Raw genomic sequence first — 25617 nt, 5'->3', positions numbered from 1 at the left:
TTTCTGTAGAAGACAAATTCACACAGGTTTGAAATGACAAATACAGATAATAATTTCATTTTTAGTTAAACTACCCTTTAAATACACTATAATCAACATTCTTTTGCGTCAAAAGCAGAAAACGTGTGATATAAAGACCGAAAACGAGGGATGGAGAGCGCCTAAACGACAGGGCGGAAGTCAGCGGACGTCTGCTTAACAGGCGATCCAGAGGTTGCCAGGGCAACATAAACAATGTCCTGCAGTGATTAATGAGTGTGAGAGTGACTCTGGTGGCACAGGGTGGCACTGCCAATTACCTCACGCTCGCGCTCCCTCTGTCATATGGAGAGCGTGTAATGGAACACAGCCTGTGGCGCTACACCAAGGGCAGGAGGTCAAAGATTTAATTAGGTGGGAGTAAATGTCAAGGGGAAGAGGCGAGCAGCGATATTTTGTCACAGGAGCAAGCTGGAGCTGTGTGTGTGTGTCTGCCTCAGAAAACTCTTAGTACTTTTATGTGTCTGAAAAACTGGTATAGTATAAAATAGTGCTCTCAGACTCTCTTAGGCCAGACACACTCTACACGAGTACACAAATGCAAATGAGAATGCCTGACCGATGGATGCACTGCAAGTGCACAGCTAACTTTTCGAACTTTTCTAATTTTCCACCATTGCAGTAGTTGACCTAAAAGAGTAAACTGGCCATAAGACAAACCTTTGTTAGTTTATGCTAATGACCATTGTAGTGCTTCTTGCATGTATTTTTACTGCTTTTCTTTTATGTATGTATGTATGTGTACATGAATATATCAGTGGTTATTATATCATTGTTCTTTCTTTCTTTCTTTCTTTCTTTATCAAATGTAAATTCATGTCCAAGTATGAATCTCATAATTTTAGTGTTTTTAAGCATTTTACATTTATTCTAAAATAATAACTCAAGGCAGTAACAATTTACACAATATATTTTATATTTTATTATAATTTTATTATTTATTATAAATATATTTCTTTTTTTTCTAAGCTAGCACACATTTGCTGCACTTCTCATAAATCGTTAAAAATTTTCAATATCTGGAAATAAGAGAAAAGGAGACATATGGATAAATTTGATGACGCAAAAGAGAACTAAATTAGGTTTGGTTTTCTGAGCGCACACGCGTTGCACGAATGGAGAAATACACACAAAATGATGACAAATTGTCCATTTTGATGAGTATTCACAAAAACACATTCGGTTATGTCTGAATGTAAACAGTTGGGAGAATATCGGACGTGTATCGGTACATTCCATGCGTGCGTTCGGTTTTAAAGCACATTAATTTAGTTGCTTTTGTCTGTGGCATTGATGTCAATCAAGCATAAAAAGAAAAACAGAAAATCACTCAAGCTCTCGATCACTTTAGCAGCCCTAAATTTTTTTTAATAGGCCTGTTGCATGTCACAGCAGTTAAATCTGAGTCTTATCATGATAAAACCTTAGTATCAAATCTACAGGTGCATCTAAAAAAAAATTATTTGAAAACGTGAAGTTAATTTTTTGTTTGTAACTTATTTCAAAAACTGAAACTTTCATATATTCTAGATTCATTAGAAGTAAAGTAAAACATTTCAAAAGTTTTTTTTTTGTTTTGTTTTAATTTTACTGGTTAGAGCTTACAGCTCATGAAAGTCAAAAATTCAGTATCTCAAAATATTAGAATATTGCCTAAGATCAATCAAAAAACGTATCTGCAAAACAGAAAAGTTCTTTAAAGTATATTCATTTATGTACTCAATACTTGGTCAGCAGCACAAATTACAGCAAATGACTTGCTCCTAGCACAAATTACAGCATCAGTGAAGTGTGGTGTGAAAGCAATCGCCCTGTGGCACTGCTGATGCACTATTGAGTCTTCAGATCGTCTGTATATTGTTGGATCGACTGTTTCCCATCTTTCTCTTGAAAATATCCCATAGATTCTCAATGGGGTTTAGCTCAGGCAGGTTGGCTGCCCAATCAAGCACAGTAATATCATGGTCAGCAAACCACTTGAAAGTGGCTTGGTAGCCCTTTTCTTGAAGATGTCTGAGCGTAGTGACTCTTTATGTGCTGACTTGAGCTTCATTCCACTCCTTGTGAAGCTCTCCCAAGTGTTTGGCTTTGCTTGACAGTTTTCTCAAGCTTGCAGTCATCCCTGTTGCTTGTGCACCTTTTCCTACCCAATTTCTTCCTTCCAGTCAACTTTGCATTTATTAGGCTTTGATACAGCACTCTGTAAACGGCCACCTCTTTCAGTAATGACCTTCTGTGACTTACTCTCTTTGTGGAGGGTATCAGTGATTGTCTTCTGGACCATTGCTATGTCAGCAGTCTTCCTCATTATTGTGGAGATACTCGGAATTTATACTGTAGGGATGAACATTTAATGGAACTCAAATGTAAATATTCTTATATTTTGAGATGCTGGACATTTGACCTTTATGAGCTGTAAGCTCTAATCATCGAAAATCTTTTGAAATGTTTTAATTTACGTGTAATGAATCTAGAAAATATGAAAGTTTCAGTTTTTTAAATAAGTTATAAACACAAAATTAACTTTTTCACGATATTCTAAGTTTTTGAGAAGCACCTGTATATAATGAGTTTGGTCATTTTAGAGAAATGCTTAATATATGCATTACACTGTAACTAAACCCATTAAAATTTAGCTATTAAATATATCTTAAATATTAAATATAGACTAAATCTACTGTAGATTCAATTCAAATGACTAAAATATGATTAAAACTAAATGGCATTTTAGTAATAAGACAGACTAAAACTAAATCAAATTTCGCTGTCAAAATTAACACTGCTGAGTTTCGCTCTTGAACACAAAAAAGATATTTTGCATAATATCAGTAACCAAACAGTTGGTGGTAGCAATTGATTTCCACAGTATTTGTTTCAGTACATTGGAAGTCAATGGCTACTGTCAACTGTTTGAATTTTCTTTTTTTTTTTTTTTCGCAGAAGTAAGCCTATGGGTGAGACTTCCGTTTCATTACCGGCTTCAGGGAAATAAGGAGAAGAATAACAACGTGCAGTAAACAGTAAAACTGTTTGCGCTACAAACCAGTGTGTACATAATTACAATAATACAGAAGAATAACATGGTAAGACATACCAATTTGCAACATCAGGAAGCAGAAGAAGCTGTTGTGTACAGCTAAAAATAGCTGGACACGGATGAGACTGGAAGCCAGACCCATAAAATTAACAAATGGCTACACCTGCTCATACGGGCAGGAAAAGGTGAATTCCTCATAATAATTTCTGAGACTACACTAAGCAAACCTCCACTCACGGCAATGAGAATCATATCTTAGATCAAGCTTTCGTGTTTAAAACCCTCGAAAAGTACTCCATCCCCATGTTTAGCGACAGCCGGGTTTCGGACGAGAAGAGCATAAAGTTAGCAGAGAAACTTCAGACAATTCGACAACAACGATAATGAGGGGAGCTAATTTATTCACCATCTGACATTCAAGGAATGTCAATAAGATATTTAAATATCATCAAACTTACTTGGAGATGGCACGGCTGCTGTGTTGCCATGGGAACAGGACGTTTCCGACGGCGGCGCGATAGCTGTAAACGCCGAGCAGGCCGAGAGCCAGAGCGATCTTAGACACCAGCGAGCAGTGACGCTGAACCAGGAGGAAGATCAGAACCAGAGACACCACCGCCAACACAGAGAGGAATGCCTTATGATCCCCACTGAAAACACACACACACACACACATGGTGAATAAATAACAAGGCAGACATGTTCTCCTTATGTATGCATGCAAACATTGAATTTAAAACAGCGGAAAGACAAACCCCTTATGATTTGGACTCAAAACAAACACTGTATAAGAGCATAAACAGGCATGATGCAACAAATCTTCATTGTTAAGATGAGCTTCTGTGCAATAACGCACTTTGTTGCTGTTTCCGTTTGGATTTCTGTCATGTCATAAATCTCACTGCTCCAAATACGTTGCATTCCATTTAACTCAGAATTTCACACTTCTTGCTCGGAAAAGTGCAATAGAATGGCAAGATGTAACCGAACATGTACTGTAACTTGGGAATTTGGAAATCCACAACTACTGTCTTGGCACAGAGATGAATGATAAACAATCACTTTTCAAGAATAGGTTCACTTTCAGAATAAAAAAATTCTGATAATCATGCATCGTAGTGCTAGTGCAAGATGAGCATTTGTGGTTAAAAAGCATTACATTTTTTTTAAACGACCCATAGTTTTGCTAGATAAGACCCTTATTCCTCGGCTGGGACCTCGGCTTTATCCTTTAAGCAAATAAAATGCATCAGTAAGACAAAGTTTCAACATTAGATGAACCTGATTAGCAAAAGTCACAAAACATGCTAACAAATGCCACCAAGAGAACAAAACCACCAAGCTTTAAGATAATTAACAACATGACAAAATTTGATTTAAAGCAATGGAATAAAATCTGAAATAAAATAAAGTAAAATACAATAAAATAATAAAATAAAATAAAATAAAATAAAAAAATAGGAGACAAAAAGACAAAGTTTCAAAACTGTGTAGACTTGTAAACTTGTTTAATAATTGAATGAACTACTCATCCCACAAAGGATCAAATGATAATAATAAACAATGATGGCACAATAAAATACTAATATCAATGTATAAATATAATATAACTTTTTTTTTTTTTTTTAATTCTCATGAGCCATGAACAAAAAAAATGAAAAAAAGTGCCACTTCCTTATAAACGTACTATCTGTATTAATGTTGCTTTCATGTCTTTTTCTTAAACATATACTATTTAACATCAACAGAAGTTTAATTTTAATGACTTTAAAAATGTCATGTGTTGTAATCATCAAGTTGTTAATCATTATTAATGATTAGTTTGTACCTTAATATCTTAATAGTTTATATTTATTTTTTAAGTCTAAAAGGGTTTTTGTTGTTGTTTGTTTTTTTTTTTTTTTTTTTTTTTTTTTTTTTTTAAATACCACAAACTGTTTAATAAATATCAACATCAATAAAGTGTTATTTTCAAAAATTTAATTCTTTGCTTTTTTCTTCTTTTTCACCTTAATCACATTTTTCAATTTTATACCCAAAAATGTCAAAACGATTTCATACAGAAGTGGTGAATTTACGCCATTGTGAAATGTGATTTAAAGCAATAAAATAAAATTAAATTCAAATGAAATATAATAATATATAAAAATATATAATAAATGATGGCACAGTCAAATATAGTTAACTATAAGCCTTTGATTACCCAGCTAAATATATATATTTAAAAAAAAAAAAAAATAATAATAATAATAGTAATAATAATGTTAATAATGTTTAATAATGTTCTCGGAATGCTTGCACAAACTTTATTTACACATTGTTCATGGAACTGATGTCTAACATTTTTTAAATGTTACTGTTCATTTCTGAATATTATTTGAACTTTCCAAAGTAACATTCACATCATCTTTGCTAAATGATAAAATGGAACGTTTTTGAATAACCAAAGCCAACAAGCCAAAATGTTTTTTTAGTATTCAATAATGTTCATGGTAGGTCTGTTTTGAAATGTTATTGTATTATAGAAGTGAATGCGATTTTTAGAAATTATTTTGTATCAATATCTATAATTATACTCCTGATACAATCAAAAAACAAAGCAAATGAGCTACACACAAAATAACACTTTTTTAGATTATACTTCTTATATTTAACAATATTTACCAAACTGATTTTGAGACTGACTCATGAGGGAGGTAACATCTAATTTTTAAGCTCAATATTAAAAACCTCAAATACTGTCAGATGTATCAGTCTATCAGAATTCATGAAGCAGAGAAACCGAGCCGCAGCATGTGAGTGTGTGTGTGTGTGTGTAAGTGAGTGAGTGTTCAGAATGCAGCTGGAGTGCTTCTCTCATCTAAGGTAATCAGGTGTGGGCCACACAGGCCAGGCCAAAAGGTGTGTGCGTGTGTGTGTCAGCAGTGCGGACATGATGAGGTGTGTGTCCCGGAGTGAAGCAGAGGTGCGTGTGTGTGTGTGAGTGACATGAAGGAAAGGTGAGTGCTAAAGGTGTGCATAAATGTGGCACTGACATAAAACCACACAATCTACTGCTCATTACCCACAGAACAAACAGACTGACAGACAGAGGCTCTGTTCCAACACCTAGTGATCTGTCATGCTGTCTACAGCCTACATAGGCAGCTGTCTTCTAAAGACAATGGTAAATATTTTTAGACCTACTCAATTCAAATCAGATGTATGTATATTCTTATTCATAACTAGTTCCATTAAATAAATACATACTGAAACGGAATAATTTCCACAAACTTCAACCAGTGTTATTTTAGTATTACTTATATATTTTACAGTATTTCTTAATATGTGTTTTTGCCATTTTTATTCATTTTTATTTATTTTGTTTGTTTTTGTAATAATTGTTTAGTTTTTAAATAAATCTTTAAAATATTTCATTTATATTGATTTCAGTTTTAGGTATAGTAATTTTAAACTTATTTCTAATTCACATATTTTTATAGTATTTATTAATATTCCGAATTAGCTTTTGTTTTTTTTAGATGAGATTTTCAGTTTTCTTTTAAATTTTATTGACTAATTTTGTTTTACTAATTTTGCTTTGTTTTTGCCATTTTATTCAGCTTTTTAAAAAATAATGATTTAGTTATTAAAATAAATCTTTAAAATATATTTTATTTACATTTATTTCAATTTTAGGTATAGTAATTAAATACTGTTTCTAATTCACATATTATAGTATTTATTAATATTTTGAATTAGCTTTTGTTTTTTATATAATCAGCTTTCATTTTAATTTTATGAGCATTTTTAGTACTAATTTTGTCGTGTTTTTGCCATTTATATGAGCTTTTTTTTAAAAATAATTTACTTATTTAAATCTTTAAAAAAAATTATTTATATTTATTTCAGTTTTAGGTATAGTCATTTTATTTGTATTTTTAGTTTTACAAATTTTGTTGTGTTTTTTCCCTTTTTTGAGTTTTTTTGAAAAAAAAAAAAAAAAAAAAAAAAAAAAAAATATATATATATATATATATATATATATTTTTTTTTTTTTTTTTTTTTAAATAATTGTTATTTAAATAAATCTTTAAATTACATTTCTTTCAGTTTTAGGTATAGCAATTTTACACTTACTTCTAAATGACATATAGTATTTATTTAATATTTTGAATTAGCTTTTGTTTTTATATTTTCAGTTTTCATTTAAATTTTATTTGTATTTTTAGTTTTACTAATTTTGTTGTTTTTTACAAGCTTTTTTTATAATTGTTTAGTTATTTAAATAAATTTATATTGATTTCAGGTTTAATTATAGTAAGTTTAAACTAATTTCTAAATTGTGTATTATAGTATTTATTCATATTTTGAATTAGCTTTTGTTTTCATATTTTCAGTTTTCATTTTATTTTTAGTTTTACTACTTTTGTTGTGTTTTTGTCATTTATTAGTTAATATTTCTATTTAGATTTAATGTATTTTATGCCATTTTTAGTTTTTGTTATTTTTTTATTTTTGAGTATGTAATCATTAATATTCATCTTATATTTATATTTTATTTTATCAACACATACAACACTGCCTTCAACTTCAACAATGGTGTTTGAACACCTGCATTTTTTGCAAAGAAATACTTTAAATTAAATACTACCTTATTTAATTTAATGTGATTCTTTAGATTTAGTAGTGGCACTGAATCTAAAGAATCACATTAAATTAAATAAGGTTTTAGCTGAGTCATGCATTTACGGTTGAAGACTGAACACCAAAAAATTAAGACAATAATTGGACCACATATATTTCTATCGCATTGCCCTCACAAGCGAACTGTGTGCCCAATTTAATCTGACTTCTAAACAACTGACTCATTTTAAGGCAGCTCTTTAAATGAATAATTCAAAAAATGTTCACACAAATCACACAAGTTTTTAGTCTAAATTAGCCTGATTTAGTCTGATTAGCCAGAGCTGCTCTTGAAATTGCAAGTCATGACTTTTGTCATGTCCAACTCCAAAGGAGCTTAAAATTGAATCAAATGATTTGAAATGTTAATGTTCTCAAAAAGACTCAAACTCCAGGGTTACTAATCAGTTCACTGATTACAATTACTGTCTGATTGTCCACAAAACAACATGAAGTTAAAAACGGCTTTGCCCAAAAAAATGGCACTTGAAAGAAACAAACATGATATGTTACTCAACACTAGCGCTGATTTTGTTTAGTATATTCAGTACTTAGGACCAATTATATGAAAAGGAGGCAGCAGACAGTGAGAGAGTGAGACTGAGAGAGACAGAAGGAAAGAATGAGGTAGAGAGGCCACTGACAGAGCAAGCAAGAAAGGAAGTAGAGGAAAAAAAAAGACTGATAACGCAGACGGAGAGAGAAATTTTCATCCCGATGCCAGTGACCCTGAGCGTCTCTCTGCTCCCCATCTATCTGCTTCGAGACAGCCAGAAGAATACTAATGCATCTCACACACACACACACGCCTGTGTGCATGTGTGTGTGCATAAGTGCACATTTCAGGGTCGGGTTTCAAAATAAGTGCAAGGGCATGTATGATAGTCTCAGACTGTTCCGGAAAGTAGGTATGAGTGAAAAATTCCTCAGTGTGAAGCTCAGATCTAAAACCTAGCGAGCTACAGGAGTCACAGGTGCGTTCTTGATGCAAATGACTGCTTCAAAAAACCAGCATGAGACATACAGTAAAAAGCAGCACTGAGAAGAAGGATCCCAGAATACATTACAAGTCAAAGAAAATATCAAAATGGCAGACAAAGTAAGAAAAATTCATTATTAAGGCATGTCATTCAACACTGAAAGCACACCACCAGTCAAACGTTTTTGAACAGTAAGATTTCTAATGTTTTTAAGGACTTTTCCGCTCACCGAGTCTGCATTTATTTGATCCTAAGTACAGCAAAAACAATACAATTTTGAAATATTTTTACTATTGCAAATAATTGCTTTCTATTTAGAATATTTTAAAATGCAAATAATTCCTGTAAACTGAATTTTTAGTCATTACTCCAGTCACACTTCAGAAATCATTCTAATACTAATTTTTTAGTTTTTTGCCATTTTTAATAGTTTTTTTTTTTTTTTTAATAATTGTTTAGTTATTTAAATAAATCTTTAAAATACATTTAATTTATATTTATTTGAGTTTTAGGTATTAGTAATTTTAAACTATCTCTAATTTACGTATTATTATAGAATTTATTCATATTTTGAATTAGCGCTTGTTTTCATATCTTTGATTTTAATTTAAATTGTAGTTTTACTAATTTTGTTGTGTTTTTGCCATTTTTAAAAGCTTTTTTGTCAAATAATTGTTTAGTTATTTAAATAAGTCTTTAAAATACATTTCATTTATATTTATTTGAGTTTTAGGTATATTAATTTTAAACTATTTCTAATTTACATATTAAATATGTACATATTACATATTTATTCATATTTTGAATTAGCGTTTGTTTTGATATTTTCAGCTTTCATTTAAATTTTAGTTTAACCTGTTTTGTTTAAGCTAGACAAAGTAAGAAAAATTCATTATTAAGGGATGTCATTCAACACTGAAAGTACACCACCAGTCAAACGTTTTTGAACAGTACGATTTTTAATGTTTTAAAGGACTTTTCTGCTCACCAAGTCTGCATTTATTTGATTGTAAGTACAGCAAAAACAATACAATTTTGAAATATTTTTACTATTTTTACTTTCTGTGATTTTCTTCTTTTAATATATGTTATAAACAGAACTGTGGTATTTCAAACATACCGAAATAGTTTAGACACGGAGCGAAGGCGGAGCGGTGTTTCTGGTATCGGTAAGCGAGGAGTGGAGCGGGAGCGGGAAGCGGTGAACCCGGAGCTCAGAGGGAAAATTGTTGTTGCTCCACTCTGCTCACATACTCTGGTCACGGTACAGGCACCTCGGTTCGGTGCATGAGGCCTTACAACGAATACACCTTCAATCCAGAAGGGGGCGGCCGCAGTAATGCAACTCTGTTTGATAACCGCCGGCAAAAGAACAGCAAATGCCAGGAGTTGCGCAATTGAAAACAAAACCTACTAGACAGTGATCATGTGCTTATTCGAAACACGTCTCTCACTGACAAAGGAGTATAACGTTACTTTAAAGACTTGTGCACTCAACTGTCTGCGAATTGGAGTTTTGTGCTCTTTTATCCTACCTCTCTTACTCGGCACAAATCCAAATATTCCATAATATTTTCATATTTGCAATGCATCCAAATGCTAAACTATTATTTATTATGTAAATTATAGACTTTGTATTCAGTCGCGTTCTAAAAGTGACACAGTGAGGCGGCGCGCTGATGTTTGGTTAACTGTTTTATTTTGATAAAGTACCAACTGCGCTGTCAAGTTAGCAATGCTAGAAGCCTGGAATTGATATGTTTTGTGTTTGTGTGCACCGGCGCGATTACTTCAACTTTCCTTCATACCAGCAAAATCCACTTAAACAAAAAACAAATAGTATGTCGCTTTCTGCCATTTGAGTTTCCTTTCTGTCACAAAACTTAACTGAAACTCAGCAAATATGGTAGGCTACGTTACGGGTCGCAGAGTTTTTTCCCCTTGCCTCAGTTAACTAAATTGAATATATTTCAAGTATTTATTCCTTATATGTATGTACTGCAGATTTTATAGCCTATATATGACATTAATTTGATACAATATTTAGTATTTTCACATGTATGTGGAAAAAAATGTAATTTGTACTACTGTCTGTTTAAAATAAAAAGAAACCTAGCATAGTAGATCTGGGTTTTTTTTCTGTTGTACCAAAATCGTATCGAACCATGACCCTCAAACCGAGGTACGTACCGAACTGTGACATCTGCGTACTGTTACACCCCTAATAGAAAGTTCAGAAGAACAGCATTTATCTGAAACACAAATCTTTTGTAACATTATAAATGTCTTTATCATCACTTTTGATCAATTTAAAGCATCCTTGTTAAATAAAAGTATTAATATCTATCATTTCTTCAAGCTTTTTATTTTTAGTTAATGCTCATCTTTGGATCTTTGTATTCATCAAAGAATCCTGACAAAATGTACTCAACTGTTTTTTTGAAGAGCAAATCAGAATATTAGAATGATTTCTGAAGGATCATGTGACACTGAAGACTGGAGTAATGATGCTGAAAATTTAGCTTTGATCACAGGAATAAATTACATTTTAAAATATATTCAAAGAAAACAGTTAGTAAAAATATTTCACAGTATTACTGCTGCATTTTTGCTTTATTTTGGGTCAAATAAATGCAGGCTTGGTGAGCAGAACATAATTCTTTAAAAAAACATTCAAAATCTTACTGTATATTTAAGTAAATATCGTTGTTTTTATTCAATTATTTATTGAAGTATCTCATGCTCACCAAGGTTGTATTTATTTGATCAAAAATACAATGAAATCAGTAATATTGTGAAATATTACCATTTAAAATAACTTCTTAAAAGAATTTAAATGTATTTTAAATATTTTAATATTATTATTATAGTATTGACCAATATTTATTAATATAGTTTCGGTGATATATTTTTCAGTTTTCATTTAGATTTTAGTTAACATTTTACTAATTTTGTTGTGCTTTTGTAATTTTTAAAATTATTTTTAAAAATTATAAATAACTTTAAACATATTTTAATTATTCTTTATTTTCTTACACAATTTTTTTTTTTTTTAATAGATACTGTCACTTTTGATCAATTTAATCCATCCTTGTTTAATTAAAATATTGTCTTTTAGGCTCAATTTATATTTGACTAATTTTGTTATATGCATTTGTCATTTTTATTTTATATTACATATTTTTATTTAGATTTAATCTTATTTCACTTTTACTTTTAGTAATTTTAAACTTATCTTAAACTTGCTGATCAATTTAATACATCCTTGCTGAATTAAAATATTTTACTAAAACACTAAAGATTTTTAGTTTAGACTCAAGCCTATAATGCATTTACACACACAAAACCCTAAATTGCAACATTCAGGCTTTGCTGACCACGATGGCATACATAAAAAAAGCATCCAGACCTGTCAATTCAGACATAAACCTCGTCTAATATACGACAGTAGACGTTTACTCAGTACAACTTCTGAATTAATACTACGCAACGCAACGCCCATCCAATTAGCCTCTTCAAACAATAACACTGACATATCGCAGAAATGAGAAAGCCGTGTTCTGTCAGAGCAAAGCCGGATAATACCAGAGAGGGTCAGCGCAGGACAATAACAGACCTGTCAATCTGAGCAAATGAACGGAGCGAAAGAACGAGAGGATAATTACTTTATTTGTGCAACCGTTCCGGAGTCTAAAGTTCAGCTCAAGTGTCAACTGTGTCCTATGAATTATGAAGTCCGACTATTAAGATCTTTAATAAAAAGCAAGCAAAATTGTTTTTGTGCAAATCAGCTAAACTTAAAATATTCATCTTTGCCATCAAATGGTAAGAGTTCTCAGATCCGGTGCATTGATTGTATACTATTTCTAGCTTTCTATTTTCCAAGTGTGCATTCAAGCATGCTTTTTGGGTGAATAATAAAACAGCCCTTTGCACAACGAAACAGGAGTTTGTGACGGTTCACTACAGACTTTCTGCAGAGAAAAGCGAGGCTGAAGTTGCTGCTTTTAAAGGGGACGTATAATGAAAATCTGACTTTTTCCATTTAAGTGCTATAAATGGGTCCCCAGTGCATCTACCAACCCAAAAAAAGTGAAAAAGGACAATCCAGTAATTTTGTTTTGGAAAGCCTTTTTCTGGAAGCATGTGAATAAACCAGCCGCTCAGCTTTCTGTCCCCCAGTGACACAGAAAGGAGATCTTATTGTAATAGTATTGCCTTTTAATCTGCACGTTTCCACTAACACCATCCTCATTTTGTTTTCGCAAGCAACGGCGGTGTACCAGTTCTAACGCCATGGCAAAAGTTCAAGCTAAGCGTGCAAACTGTTCAGTCTTTGGCTGCACAGATGAACACAGAACACTATTTAGAGTCCCAGCCTCAGAGACAAGAGAGCAGTGCATTTATTGATTTATTTACTGTATATTACGCTGCTGCCACACAGGTCTAATATAAACATGCCATTTCTTTCCCAGCCGTTTACCTTCACAGACATAACGGACTCTTTTTGTTACTCCTGTGTGTTTTTAAAGGGGTCATCAGATGCCCATTTTCCACAAGTTGATATGATTCTTTAGGGTCTTAATGAAAAGTCTATAATATACTTTGGTTAAAAATTCTCAATGGTAGTGTAAAACAACACCCTTTTTACCTTGTCAAAATCAGCACTGCAAAAATCATCCCATTCTGGTCGAGGCTGCTTTAAATGCAAATGAGCTCTGCTCCTCCCACCCCTCTCTTCTCTCTGTGGAGTGACGAGCATGTTTACTTTAGCCACATTTAGGCACTAAACTTGCTAACTAGCACATTATTAGGAAAGGCAATTGCAAAGATTCATAAAAAAAACCCTTACACTCACTTCTGCTGTAAGTGAAGCTGGATCACAAATGATTTGCGTAATCCACTGCGTCTTCAGCAGCTCAGTTTTCGGGAGTAAATGACGACCACTATGTTCATTATTACATCCAGCAACACAACACCTCAATCGCACAATTCTTGTCGAACTTACATTCCTGCTCCAGCATCAAAACATGGAGGTCGGACTGTTATAACTGATCTTAGGTAAGACGCTCATGTCAATCAACTATCGTGGGAGCGGCCTCTGTTGGTGTGACGCCACAACGACAGGCATCTGAGAATGGCTCAATTTGAAAAAGGGGATATTATTTTTACAGATTAATTAAAAACCACTGCATGGATTTTTATCATTATAGGGTGGATGTGTACATACACTGCCAACACACACTAATGTTTAAACAACATGTAGAAGTGAACTTAGCATCCGATGACCCCTTTTAACAAACGTGTGTGCATTTGACAGTTTAAGCGCATTATGATATGAAAGAGAACTTAGTTTAATACTCACATGCCATGTGACAGCCGCTTTGTGTGCTCGTACTCTGGATGTGCACGCTCAGAAAACCCTTTAAAAGTTTAAACTGATATGACTTTAAAACGCATGATTTCTGCACAACAGACACGATAATCGAAACCAAACAGATGTTTTTTGTCCGAGTATTTGAGGTACGAGCTGTAAAGGCACAGCCCTATTCTGTAAAAGTGGGCGGGGAGCAACAGCAGCTCATTTGCATTTAAAAAGACATGCACGAAAACAGCGTGTTTCTGCTTCCACTTAAAATAGGCATTTTCAAAATTATATAATACATGATCTTTGGGGTATTTTGAGCTGAAACTTCACAGACACATTCTGGGGACACCTGAGACTTATTTGTGACCCTGGAAAACAAAACCAGTCATAAGGGTAATTTTTTAAATAATTGAGATTGAATAAATAAGCTTTCCATTGATGTATGGTTTGTTAAGATAGGACAATATCAGGCTGAGATACAACTATTTGAAAATCTGGAATCTGAGGGTGCAAACCTTTGAAGCCATAACATAATTGTTGCACGTCTCCGAGCAACACAGTGGTGTTTAGTTTCTGAATGAATCCACATTTTGGACAAATCATGTGAATCAATGATTCAAAAGCCCATTCATAAAGACAGCCATTTACTTCATTCCTAATGAATCAGCTGTTTGAATAAATCGAATCAAATCAAATCAAATATTTCTTTCTAAAGCTTCAATTTGTAATGTCTACTCGATACTTTCTCATTTAACACAAAAATAGCTTTAAATAATCTTTTGTGGTGTCAAATGTATTTTGTGATTAATTAGATTAATTAATCGACACATCATGTAATTAATTCGATTAAACATTATAATCGACTGACAGCCCTATTTGAAATGCACAAACTTAAAATCAAGTAAAAATTAATTAAAAGATCATATAAAATCAAAATGGACAAAAGTAATCAATTAAGGTCTCAGAAATGTGAACCAAACTACTATTTAAAATTCTGGGGATGGCAATTTCTTGCTTGCATTTATGCTCACTAAGCCTAGATTTATTCAATCAAAAATACAGTACAAACAGTAATAATGTGAAATATTATTTCAAACCAAATGAACAGTTTTCCATTTGAATAAATTGTAAAATATAATTTATATCTGTGATGCAAAGCTGAATTTTCAGCATCATTACTCCAGTCTTTAGTGTCACATGATCCTTATTTGCTCCTCAAGAAACATTTCTTATAACTATCAGTGTTGAAAAACAGATTTTTAGAATTTTTACTGAATAGAAAGTTCAAAATAACAGCAATGTATGAATTTTTTTTGTAACAATATAAATATCTCTACTGTCACTTTTGATCAATTTAATGCGTCCTTGCTGAATAAAAGCACTCCTACTGATCCCAAACTTTTGAACGGCAGTGTAGACGGTATAAAATCCTCAGTAAAAATGAGGCAAACTATCATTCACAACCTTCAGATGAAGTGCTGTTTCACAGCTGTGCTCTATTTGCATTAGTAACATATCTAAGCGGAAGGAAAGAGGAGCAAGCGTTTCTCGCAGAGATAATGCAGATTCTTCCCGTAGGGCTCGTTTCAGCCGGGTAATGAAATATTAATTAGTGCAAACTAAAACAATAATATGCACCGCCAAATCCCAAACACAGAAATAGACATCTAAAAAAAAAAAACAGATCAAAGCGTTCAAAATTAAAAACACTCAAAACTTTTCTTCCAATACTCCACATTTCAAATCATTAACTTTTTTAAAACAAAGTTAAGCTTGGACAAACATCAAAAAATGATAATGTAATACAATATTAGTATGTTTGTTTTAAGCTTTTCACTAAAGAAAGTAAACATTTATAGGTTTGCAAAGACATGAATGTGAGTAAAAGATGCTGTTTTACATTTCATTTTGAATGAACTATTCTTTTAAACTCAATTCAATTATTTCAGATGGTTCCCACATCAGTTCACTCGCTCTCATGCTGTGTGCTTTAAACATAATCATAATAAAAGCCGTCTGCGCTGAGATTCATTACAGCACGTATAATTATAAGCTCCATATATGTAATGAGAAATCCAGCGATGGACGCTTCAAACCGCAAGGACAGGAAATCACGCTCTCCTTCCTGTAACCCCAGCCGAAGCTCTCCAGAGCTTGGCACATGTCCATCTCTCTTGTATGAATGCGCAGAGATTTATTACGACCGCAATAATTATTCTTCATGAAAGCTGGCTGGTGGACAAAAGAGAGGGAGAGAAATACAGAGAAACGTCTTTATGTGTGGCATTGAAGGCTTTTTAGATGTGGACGGCAGGTGATGCACTTAAGAGATGGGAGCTATCGATCCATGATCTCATCTGAGAAGACGCATCAATGCAAAGCCCAGCGAGGGCAGCTTGAGCGTATAGTTTGTGTGACCCACCTCTATAAACACTCCACATACAGAATGAAAAAGCACAGATTCTATTCTCTGGATATGAGTGGATCATGTTTATATGTATGTATATTGAATACCTACGTTAAATTGATTTATAACTGTTGTTACAGCCTGGGAAGATTTGCATAACACCACCAAACAAATGTAAGATTTGGCCACACCTTAATAAAATTTTTCATTCAAACACACGCCCACAAATGTGTCACTGTGTGGGAAGATTTGCATAACACCACTCAAATGTATACGCAAAGAAAGAAGGCGTAACCTTTATTCTCGCTGTAGTGTTGTTGTTGCTGCCACCATGTTGTGAAGGAGCTGTTTGTTCCATTGCAAAAGCGAAAGTACTTTGTTTGGCCTTCCAAATAAGGACACAATCAGTGGTTAAGTTATATTTACAACACTGTTTCAAAACCACAACGCAAATATTCAAGTGTGTGCAACGCATTTCATGGAGGATTGTTTCCTGAACCTGTGAGAGTAGCCTACAATGCCGGCTGTGCACAAAGGCTGTTTCTATAAAGTGGGGCAATTCCAACTTTGCAAGGACATGCTGGCGCTTCTGACTAGGCTTGCCACGATAGACAGTGTTGACGGTGTTACCGGTTTTAAGACGCAACACCGGTGACATCACTTTTCCATCGTGACACCGTCCCCACATTTTTTTTTTTTTTTTTTTTTTTTTAAGTATTCGTTTTTTTATTAAATATTTATTTGAATTAAATGGAAAATATAATTCTAAATAATTTACTTAAGACGAGAGCATGCACTATAATTAAAAACTGAACATGGCTACAATGCGTCATATTTCATTTATCACATGAGGAGAACGAGAGGAGTCAAATTTACAGAAAGAGAATGGCGTTGTGTTTTTTTTTTCGTTATGTTAATAAAAGTTCTGTTTAATATCAGTGATTTTTTTTTTTTTTTTTTTGTACTTTCGTTGTCGTCCATTCAAACAATTGACGCCGAATTGCCAATTCCCGCAAAACTGAAAGTGAAAGTATAATACGCACGCATTTATAAGCTATTTAAACGCAGAAAAAAAGAGGAAAAGAGGAAACCCCCACCCCCACGGTGATACCGGTATTACCGGTGTTGTCACATGTCGATTAACCGGTGGGGAAATTTCCTCATCGTCACAACCCTACTTCTGACTCGCAGCCTGTAAGTACATTTTTTTTATATTTGAAGAATTTGCTACTGACTATTCAAACGTGAGTATTGAGCAATGTAGAGTAGGGCTTGTTGTTTGTCGTTTCGACGTTCGCAAATGCAGACATGGTTTTCTGTTTACGTGGCGTGATGCGACGTGACAACGCAAAAAGACAGTATGAGTCATTATAATCAGTAATCATGTCCTCACTGAATGAAACAAATGCCTCATTTATAATAGGTCTTATTGTTTTGTCTTATCATGGCATTACAACATGGCAAGGGGGATGACATTTTCAGGTATTCAGCCAATTACAACGTACCAGATAGCTGGCTAATCAGAGCACAGCACGCTTTTCAGAATGATGAGCTTTGTAAAATCGGCACGTTTTAGAAAGGTGAGGCAGAGAGGAGCAACAATAATGTACACTATGTGGAAAATAATGTGTTTTTTTAACCTTAAACTGCGTAAACACATTTAAATTAAACCAAATACACAAAATAATGTTCTTTTTAGCAACATCATATGACACCTTTAATAAAAACGCAACTGATTTAAACAGTGATGATAATGAGCAATGTTTCTTGAGCCGCAATTCAGTATATTTGACATTGAAATAATGATGCTGAAAATTTAGCATTGCATCATAGGAATAAATTACATTTTAAACCATCTTCACATACAAAACAGTTATTTTAAATTGCAATAATATTCCACAATTGTACTGTTTTTACTACATGTTCGATCAAATAAATGCAGTCTTGGTGAGAAAATGAGAAAAAAATAATTAACAAAACAACAAACAAACAAACAAAAAACAAAAAAATAAACATAAAAAGGCCAAACTAACAAAAAAAAAAAAGTAAAACAACTGAGCAAACAAACAAAAGAACAGAGCAGATAAATGGAAGAATAAATAAAAGGAAAAAAACAACAATGGCGAACTAAAAATGTCACAAAAGAACAGAAAAAAGGAAACAAAAAATTAACAAATCAAAAAGACAGAAGAAAATTTAAAAAAAGTTAATAATTAACTTTAATAATTAAAAAATATTGTTTATTGTTGCTAAAATTAAATATATTTAATAATGTATTGTATTTTATATAACATTTATATGAATTTTTTATATATTTTAACTCTGGACTCGACACTCAGTTCACATAAAGAGCTGCATTTCCAATACCATATTTTACTGTATGTTTTTACTGTAATTTTGATTAAATAAACGCAGCCTTGGGGAAAATTAGATACTGGAGAAATTAATTTGAGCAATATATAAATATATACAGTATATATATATATATATATATATATATACATATACAGTATATATATATATATATATATATATATAGTATATACAGTATATACAGTATATATATATATATATATATATATATGTGTGTGTGTGTGTGTGTGTGTGTGTGTTTGTGTGTGTGTGTGAAGAGTTCAGATGCAAAAGCCTCTAAATCCATCTTCCAATCCAATCCACGTTTTTCTTTAAAATTAACATTTCTTTCTGGTTTCTTTCTACTTTGTATAGGTTTCCATGTAAGTACAGGTACTCCTAATTGGGCTGAGGTTGCGAGTTTGAAGTAAAAGTATTTGATGGACGTATACGTGTCAGGAGCATTCACCCAGTATCATTCTCTCATTTTTGACCGAGATGGCTTTTAGCTTGTTATATATATATAAATTTTATATAAATATATATAAAAGTTATATATATATATATAAATAAATTACACAGTATTTCACCTACCAAACATAACTCAGAAAACTATGGAAGCCAGTTTCTGCCACTGAATTAAAAAAAAAAAAAAAAAAAATAAAGCTTATTGCAACTTTTTAACTGCAGTTCTTTTTTTCTCAGAATTGTGATATAAACTCACAACTGCGAGTTATCAAGTCAGAATTGTAAAACAAAAACTAACAATTATTACTTGTTTTCTCAGAATCGCATGATATAAACTCACAATCACAAGAAATAATGTCAGAATTTTGAGATAAAAACAGGTAATTCTGACTTCTTTTTTCGCAAATGTGAATTCATACCTCACAATTCTGACTTATTTTTCTCACAATTGCAAGTTTGTATCTTGCAATTCTGACCTTTTTTCTCAGATTTGTGGGGTATAAACTCGCAATAGCGAGTTAAAGTCCAATTTTGAGGGGAAAAAAAGACTGATATGTTCTCAGAATTGCAAGTGTATATCTTGCAATTATGACTTAACTCTCCACTGCATGTTATAAAGACAGAATTGTCTTTATACAAGATATAAACTCACAATTCTAAAAAATGACGTCAGAACTGTCTGATATAAACTACAAATTCGGACTTGTTTTCTACGAATTGCGAATAAACTTGCGAGAGATCTTGCAAATCTGACTTTATTCCTCATAAATGCAACTCTAACTCGCAATTGCGAGTTTATATCATGCAATTCTGAGAAAAAAAAGTCAGAATTGAAAGTTTGTATCACACAATTCAGAAAAAAAGTCAGAATTGTGAGACAAAAAGTCACAATTACCTTATTTTATTTTTTAATTTAGTGGCGGAATCAGGCTTCCATAGAAAACAGAAAACATACTGTATAGATTTGCCTAAGGGGGAAAAAAGTCCCATTTAGTAGCTACTAGGAAAGTAAAATTAGCCATTTTTGTTGCATTATTTATCAGATGGACATGTGATGTGATGCTGAGATCAGAGAAAGTGTGAAAAGTGGTCATGTAAAACTAATTTACAATTCAAGAAACCTCATTACGAGTGCACTTTAGGGGAAACATGCTACTAAACTGCAGCATATGGGCCCTTGCAACTGTTTTATGAACCAAACTGTTAAGTTAAGTGTTAAGCTATATACTGTGTACATTTGAAAAGGGATAAAGTTACTAAATTGAGAACGCAAAAAAAATGGGGGGAGAATGAAGCTTCTCAGGACTGTCGGAAAATTCTCTCAGTTGATTTACTCTTGAGAGTTTTTGTGCGAGACCAAGCTGGTTTTTGATTGGCTGACCGGTCGGATACTGGCTAATGGGGTAGAATAACGCTGGCACAGACCAGCGCCGCACCATCTGTCTGTAAGTGTGTGTACGTGTGTGTGCCGCTTCCAGAGACTCACGGATCACAACACACAGGAGAGAACAAAGTTAATCGCCCGGGGTGAAGTGTGTTTAGACGTTGGAAGTTTGGGGTATATTTATCAAACAAACTGCAAGAGGGTGTTTGTTTAGCTGACAAATAACATGCTCACAAATAGAACTGTTATATATGCAAAACAGCTTGGTCATCATTACGGTTTTGCCATTTTTAATGTTTTACAGATGCTTAAACGGTTCTACGGTGTGACAAAAGAAACTTGAAAAGAGCTGGAATGATTATTAAAATGCCAACTAATTAAAATGCTTAATAAAAAGGGAAGACTACATTAAAACTTCTTTGCAGTGTAGCAATTAGTTCTCTTTTCATAAAACAATCTTTTCATTAGCCAGTAAGTCTGCAGGCAGTGTGAATATGAGCCCAAGAGAGTCCAGAGTCCTTCTCTCAGATATAAAACCAAAGAGATTCAGAGGTTGTGAACATTAATTGCCTGCTGTCTGACTGTAGTCTGAGTCTTCTGAAGTCATATGATAGTCTTGTTTGAGGAACAGACCAAAGCGCTCCATATTCACGGATAATCTTCCACCGCAGCTCTCAAACTTGTTAGTTTCTGCCCATGTCGAGTGTTTTAAATCGTTTCACTTCGGTTAAGATGCTGCCTGATGGGCCGTTCACAATGACAGCGATTCGCAGCGTTACCGCAAACGGATGTGATTCATTTTCAATGTGAGTTGGTGACTTGAGCAACGGAGGCCGTATGATATGACATACGACATATGACATACAATGAAAGTTGTGCAGAGATCTGCTGCCAGACACGGATGAATACTGCAGTCGAGTCGAAACGCCTACGAGCAACCAACAGCGCAGCGGCCCGACAACCTGCGGTGATTTAATCGCTGTCAGTGTGAATGCACCATTAACTCCCTATGCAGACAGTCAGACATCTCACTATGGTTCAGAGCAGAGCAGCACATCCTCAAAAATGACTAAAAAAGCTCTAGTTAGTAGGGCTATGTGATTCATTGAATTTTAGTTTTATGAAAATGATTATGAAAACATGATAATCAAGATAAAATGACTCATTGGCAGCATTTATAGCGGTAAGCTTTTACTCCTCCTTAACAAATCCAAACTTAACATCTAAATCAGTCAAATCAGACATGGCTATAGTTTAAAATGCAGTCCACTGAGGAACGTGCTTGATATTAAAGGGGTCATCGGATTCACTTTTACATGTTGTTTGAACATTAATGTGTGTTGGCAGTGTATGTACAAATCTACCCTATAACGATAAAAATCCATGCAGTGGTTTTTAATTAATCTGTAAAAATAATATCCCCTTTTTCAAATCGAGCCATTCTCAGATGCCTGTCGGTGTGAGGCCACTCCCACGATAGTTGATTGACATGAGCGTCTTACCTCAGATCAGCTGTAACAATCCGACCTCCATTGTTTTGATGCTGGAGCAGGGATGTAAGCTCGACAAGAATATCTCCGGTTGAGCGATTGAGGTGTTGTGTTGTTGGATGTAATAATGAACATAGTGGTCGTCATTTACTCCTGACATCTGAAGATGCAGTGGATTACGTTTGGTTGTGAATGGAATGCGCCTCCTGATCTACATATATCCGTCTTTTTGCATGAATCATTCGTGATTCAGCTTCACCTACAGCAGAAGTGAGTATAAGGGTTTTTTGTATGAATCCTTGAGATCGCCTTTCCTAATAATGTGCTAGTTAGCAAGTTGAGCGGCTAAACGCGGCTAAAGTAAACAGGCTCGTCACTCCACAGAGAGAAGAGAGGGGCGGGGCGAGCAGAGCTCATTAACATTTAAAGCAACTTCGACCAGAACAGGTCGATTTTTGCAGAGCTGATTTTGGCAAAGTAAAAAGGGTGTTGTTTTAAACAACCATTGAGAATTTTTAACCAAAGTATATTTCGACTTTTCATTAAGACCCTAAAGTATCATATCAACTTGTGGAAAATGGGCATCTGATGACCCCTTTAAGAAGTGTTCTAAGCTGTGAAAGAAAACTTACACTCCTCCCCAGGAAGCTTTCTGTGTGATATGAACTCGCAATTCTAAGGGGGGAAAAAGTCAGAATCACAAAATATAAACAAACATTTTTTTCTCACAATTCAGAGTTTATATCTTGCAATTCTGACTTTTATTCCCTAAGAATTTTGAGTTTAAGTATATCTTGCAATTTACAGTGACTTTTCTCACAATTCTGACTTTATGTCTTACAACTCTGAGGTTATATATCTTAAATCAGACTATTTTTCTCATAATTGTGAAAGAAAGCGAGAACAAAGTCACATTTACTTATTGAATTTTTCTTTCCTATGGTGGAAACAAGCTTCTATATTAATGTAAATAAAACAAACAAAAGAAAATGGGAAAATCAATCACTACTCTTGTCTGTTTTACTGTCATGGAAGCCCGTTTCAGCAAAAAAAAAGGTAATTGCAAGTTTTTTCCCCACAATTCTGACTTTTTTTTAGTTTACATCCTGCAGTTTAGACACTTTTTTCTCAGAATTGCCTAATACAAACTCTCAATTCTAACTTTTTTCTCACAATTGCAATTTTTCATCTCGTAATTGACTTTTTTCTCATTACCGTATAATACAAACTTACAATTTTAACTTTTTCTTGCAATTGTGAGCTTACCATCTCGCAATTCAGCCTTTTTTTCTCAGTATTGCGTTATACAAACTCACAATTCTCTCTTTTTTCTTGCAATGGCGAGTTTACATCTCACAATTCAGACTTTTTTTCTCAGAAGCGCATAATACAAACTAGCAATTCTAACTTTTTTTTCACAATTGCGAGTTTACATATCGCAATTCACATTTTTTCTCAGTACTGTGTAGTACAAACTCGCAATTCTAACATTTTCTCGCATTTGCAAATTTACCATCTCGCGAGTTCAGACTCTTTTCTTAGAAGTGTGTAATACAAACTAGCAATTCTAACTTTTTTCTCGCAATTGCAAGTTTACATATCGCAATTCAGACTTGTTTCTTGCAACTGCAAGTTTACATCTCACAATTCAAACTTTTTCTCAAAATAGCGGGATATAAACTCACAACTGCAAGAAATAAAGTCACAATTACAAAAACTCGCATTTCTGACTTTTTTCCTTACAAATGCGTTTACATCTCGCAGTTCAGACTATTTTTCTCTGAATTGCCTGATACAAACTCTCAATTCAAACTTTTTTTTTGCAATTGCAAGTTCACATCTTTTTTCCCCCTCATATATGAACTTGCAAGAAATAAAGTCAGAATTACGATATAAAAAACTCGCAATTCAGACTTTTTCGCACAAATGCGCGTTTACATTTAGCAATTCTGACTTTTTTCTCACAATTGCAAGAAATAAACTCAGAATTGCAAGACAAATACTCACAACTCAGACTTTTTGTTCTCAAAAATGCAAGTCTATACCTCGCAAATCAATTCAATTGAATTGAATATTACCAAATATTGTTCATTCTGTGGCAGAAACGGGCTTCCATATTTTGTAGCTTTAATGAAAATCAAATGTCGATGTCCTCTAACCTGTTAAGCCAGTGTCCAAAGTCAGGCAGGTGCGCCCACTGCACTCCGGTTTGGTTCAGTGACCTCAGCAGGCGACAACAGGCCAAGGTCAGCAGCGGGGTCGCCAGCGCCAGCCATTTCTCCGAACCCGGACTCATTCCCAGCTCCGCTGCAGGTGAAAATGATGGTCCTTCCTCTGTGCTGGAAGGAAGCAAAGGCCCCTCGTCCTCTTCCTCACCTCGATGCCTCTGTTCCCTAAAGTACTTCCTGCAGACATCCTGGAAGACGGCCAGGCACAGTGTGTTGAGCAGGAAGTACCAAGTCTGGTGTTCCTCCTCTATGAAGCTGCTGGAACCCAAACTGAGGGTGTGACCCACTGTACCGACCAGCAACAGAGCATCCAACTCTGACAGAGTCCAGTCAGAGCCCTAGAATGAGTGAGAGAGAGAAAGAGAGGTTATATTTTAGCCTTGTTTCAAACCTAGTGAGCTTCCACACTGTTTACTACTCACCTACATAGGCAGCAACTTTCTAAGGCAGAATACTAATTGAAATAGAGCCTCAAAAGTGAGTAATTTGGAGCTTTACACAGACAGCAACTCTCTCTCTATTTATAAAAGGGCTGTTTCGAATGCAGTTTGCTAAGGTGAAACACTAATAAGCCTGAAAATACCCAGAAAAACATAAGTTACTGAATGAACTAGTTTTATTAATAATTTCCAGTGCTGAATGAAAAATATGTTTAATCGGAAGCTTTCTAGGTTGTTTTTTTTCCAGTAGTGAGCGTCGGAGATTGACTTATGTTGGTAATTTTTTCTTTTTGAAAAGTCTCTTATGTTCACCGACACTGCTTTTAAATGTTTAAAAATACAGTAAAAACAGCAAAATTGTGAAATATTTTTAAAATTTAAAATAAATGCTTTCATTGTGAATATATTGTAAAATGTAATTTATTTCTGTGATGCAAAGCTGAATTTTCAGCATCCTTACTCCAGTCTTCAGTGTCACATGATCCTTCAGAAATCATTCTAATATGCTGATTTGCTGCTCAAAATTAATTTATTATTATTATCAATCTTGAAAACACTTGTACTGCTTAATGTTTTTGTGAAAAACCATGCTGTATTTCTTTTTCCATGATTCTATGATGAATAGAAAGCTCAAAAAAGGCTTATGCTCACATTTTCACTAGATTTTGATATAGTGTGAAAGAAATAGTGCACCCCAAAATTAAAATGTTCCATACAGACAAAAAGTTTGCACAAAAACACCAAAAATCAATACAAGCA

At 33.7% G+C, this 25617-nt stretch overlaps 1 protein-coding gene across 1 annotated transcript in view; it reads right to left on the bottom strand.

The window, feature by feature from the left end:
* The window catches only part of pigg (phosphatidylinositol glycan anchor biosynthesis class G), a 175741-nt gene that overhangs the window by 48929 nt on the left and 101195 nt on the right, over window positions 1-25617 (bottom strand). The window contains 2 exon segments of the mRNA XM_051128200.1: window positions 3535-3726; window positions 24350-24756. Coding sequence (XP_050984157.1) covers window positions 3535-3726; window positions 24350-24756 — 599 coding nt within the window.

The sequence above is a fragment of the Labeo rohita genome, chromosome 14 (assembly GCF_022985175.1).
Source record: "Labeo rohita strain BAU-BD-2019 chromosome 14, IGBB_LRoh.1.0, whole genome shotgun sequence".
Classification (NCBI taxonomy): domain Eukaryota; kingdom Metazoa; phylum Chordata; class Actinopteri; order Cypriniformes; family Cyprinidae; genus Labeo; species Labeo rohita.
Note: the sequence above shows the minus strand (reverse complement) of the source record. Positions and strands in the feature narration are given on the sequence as shown.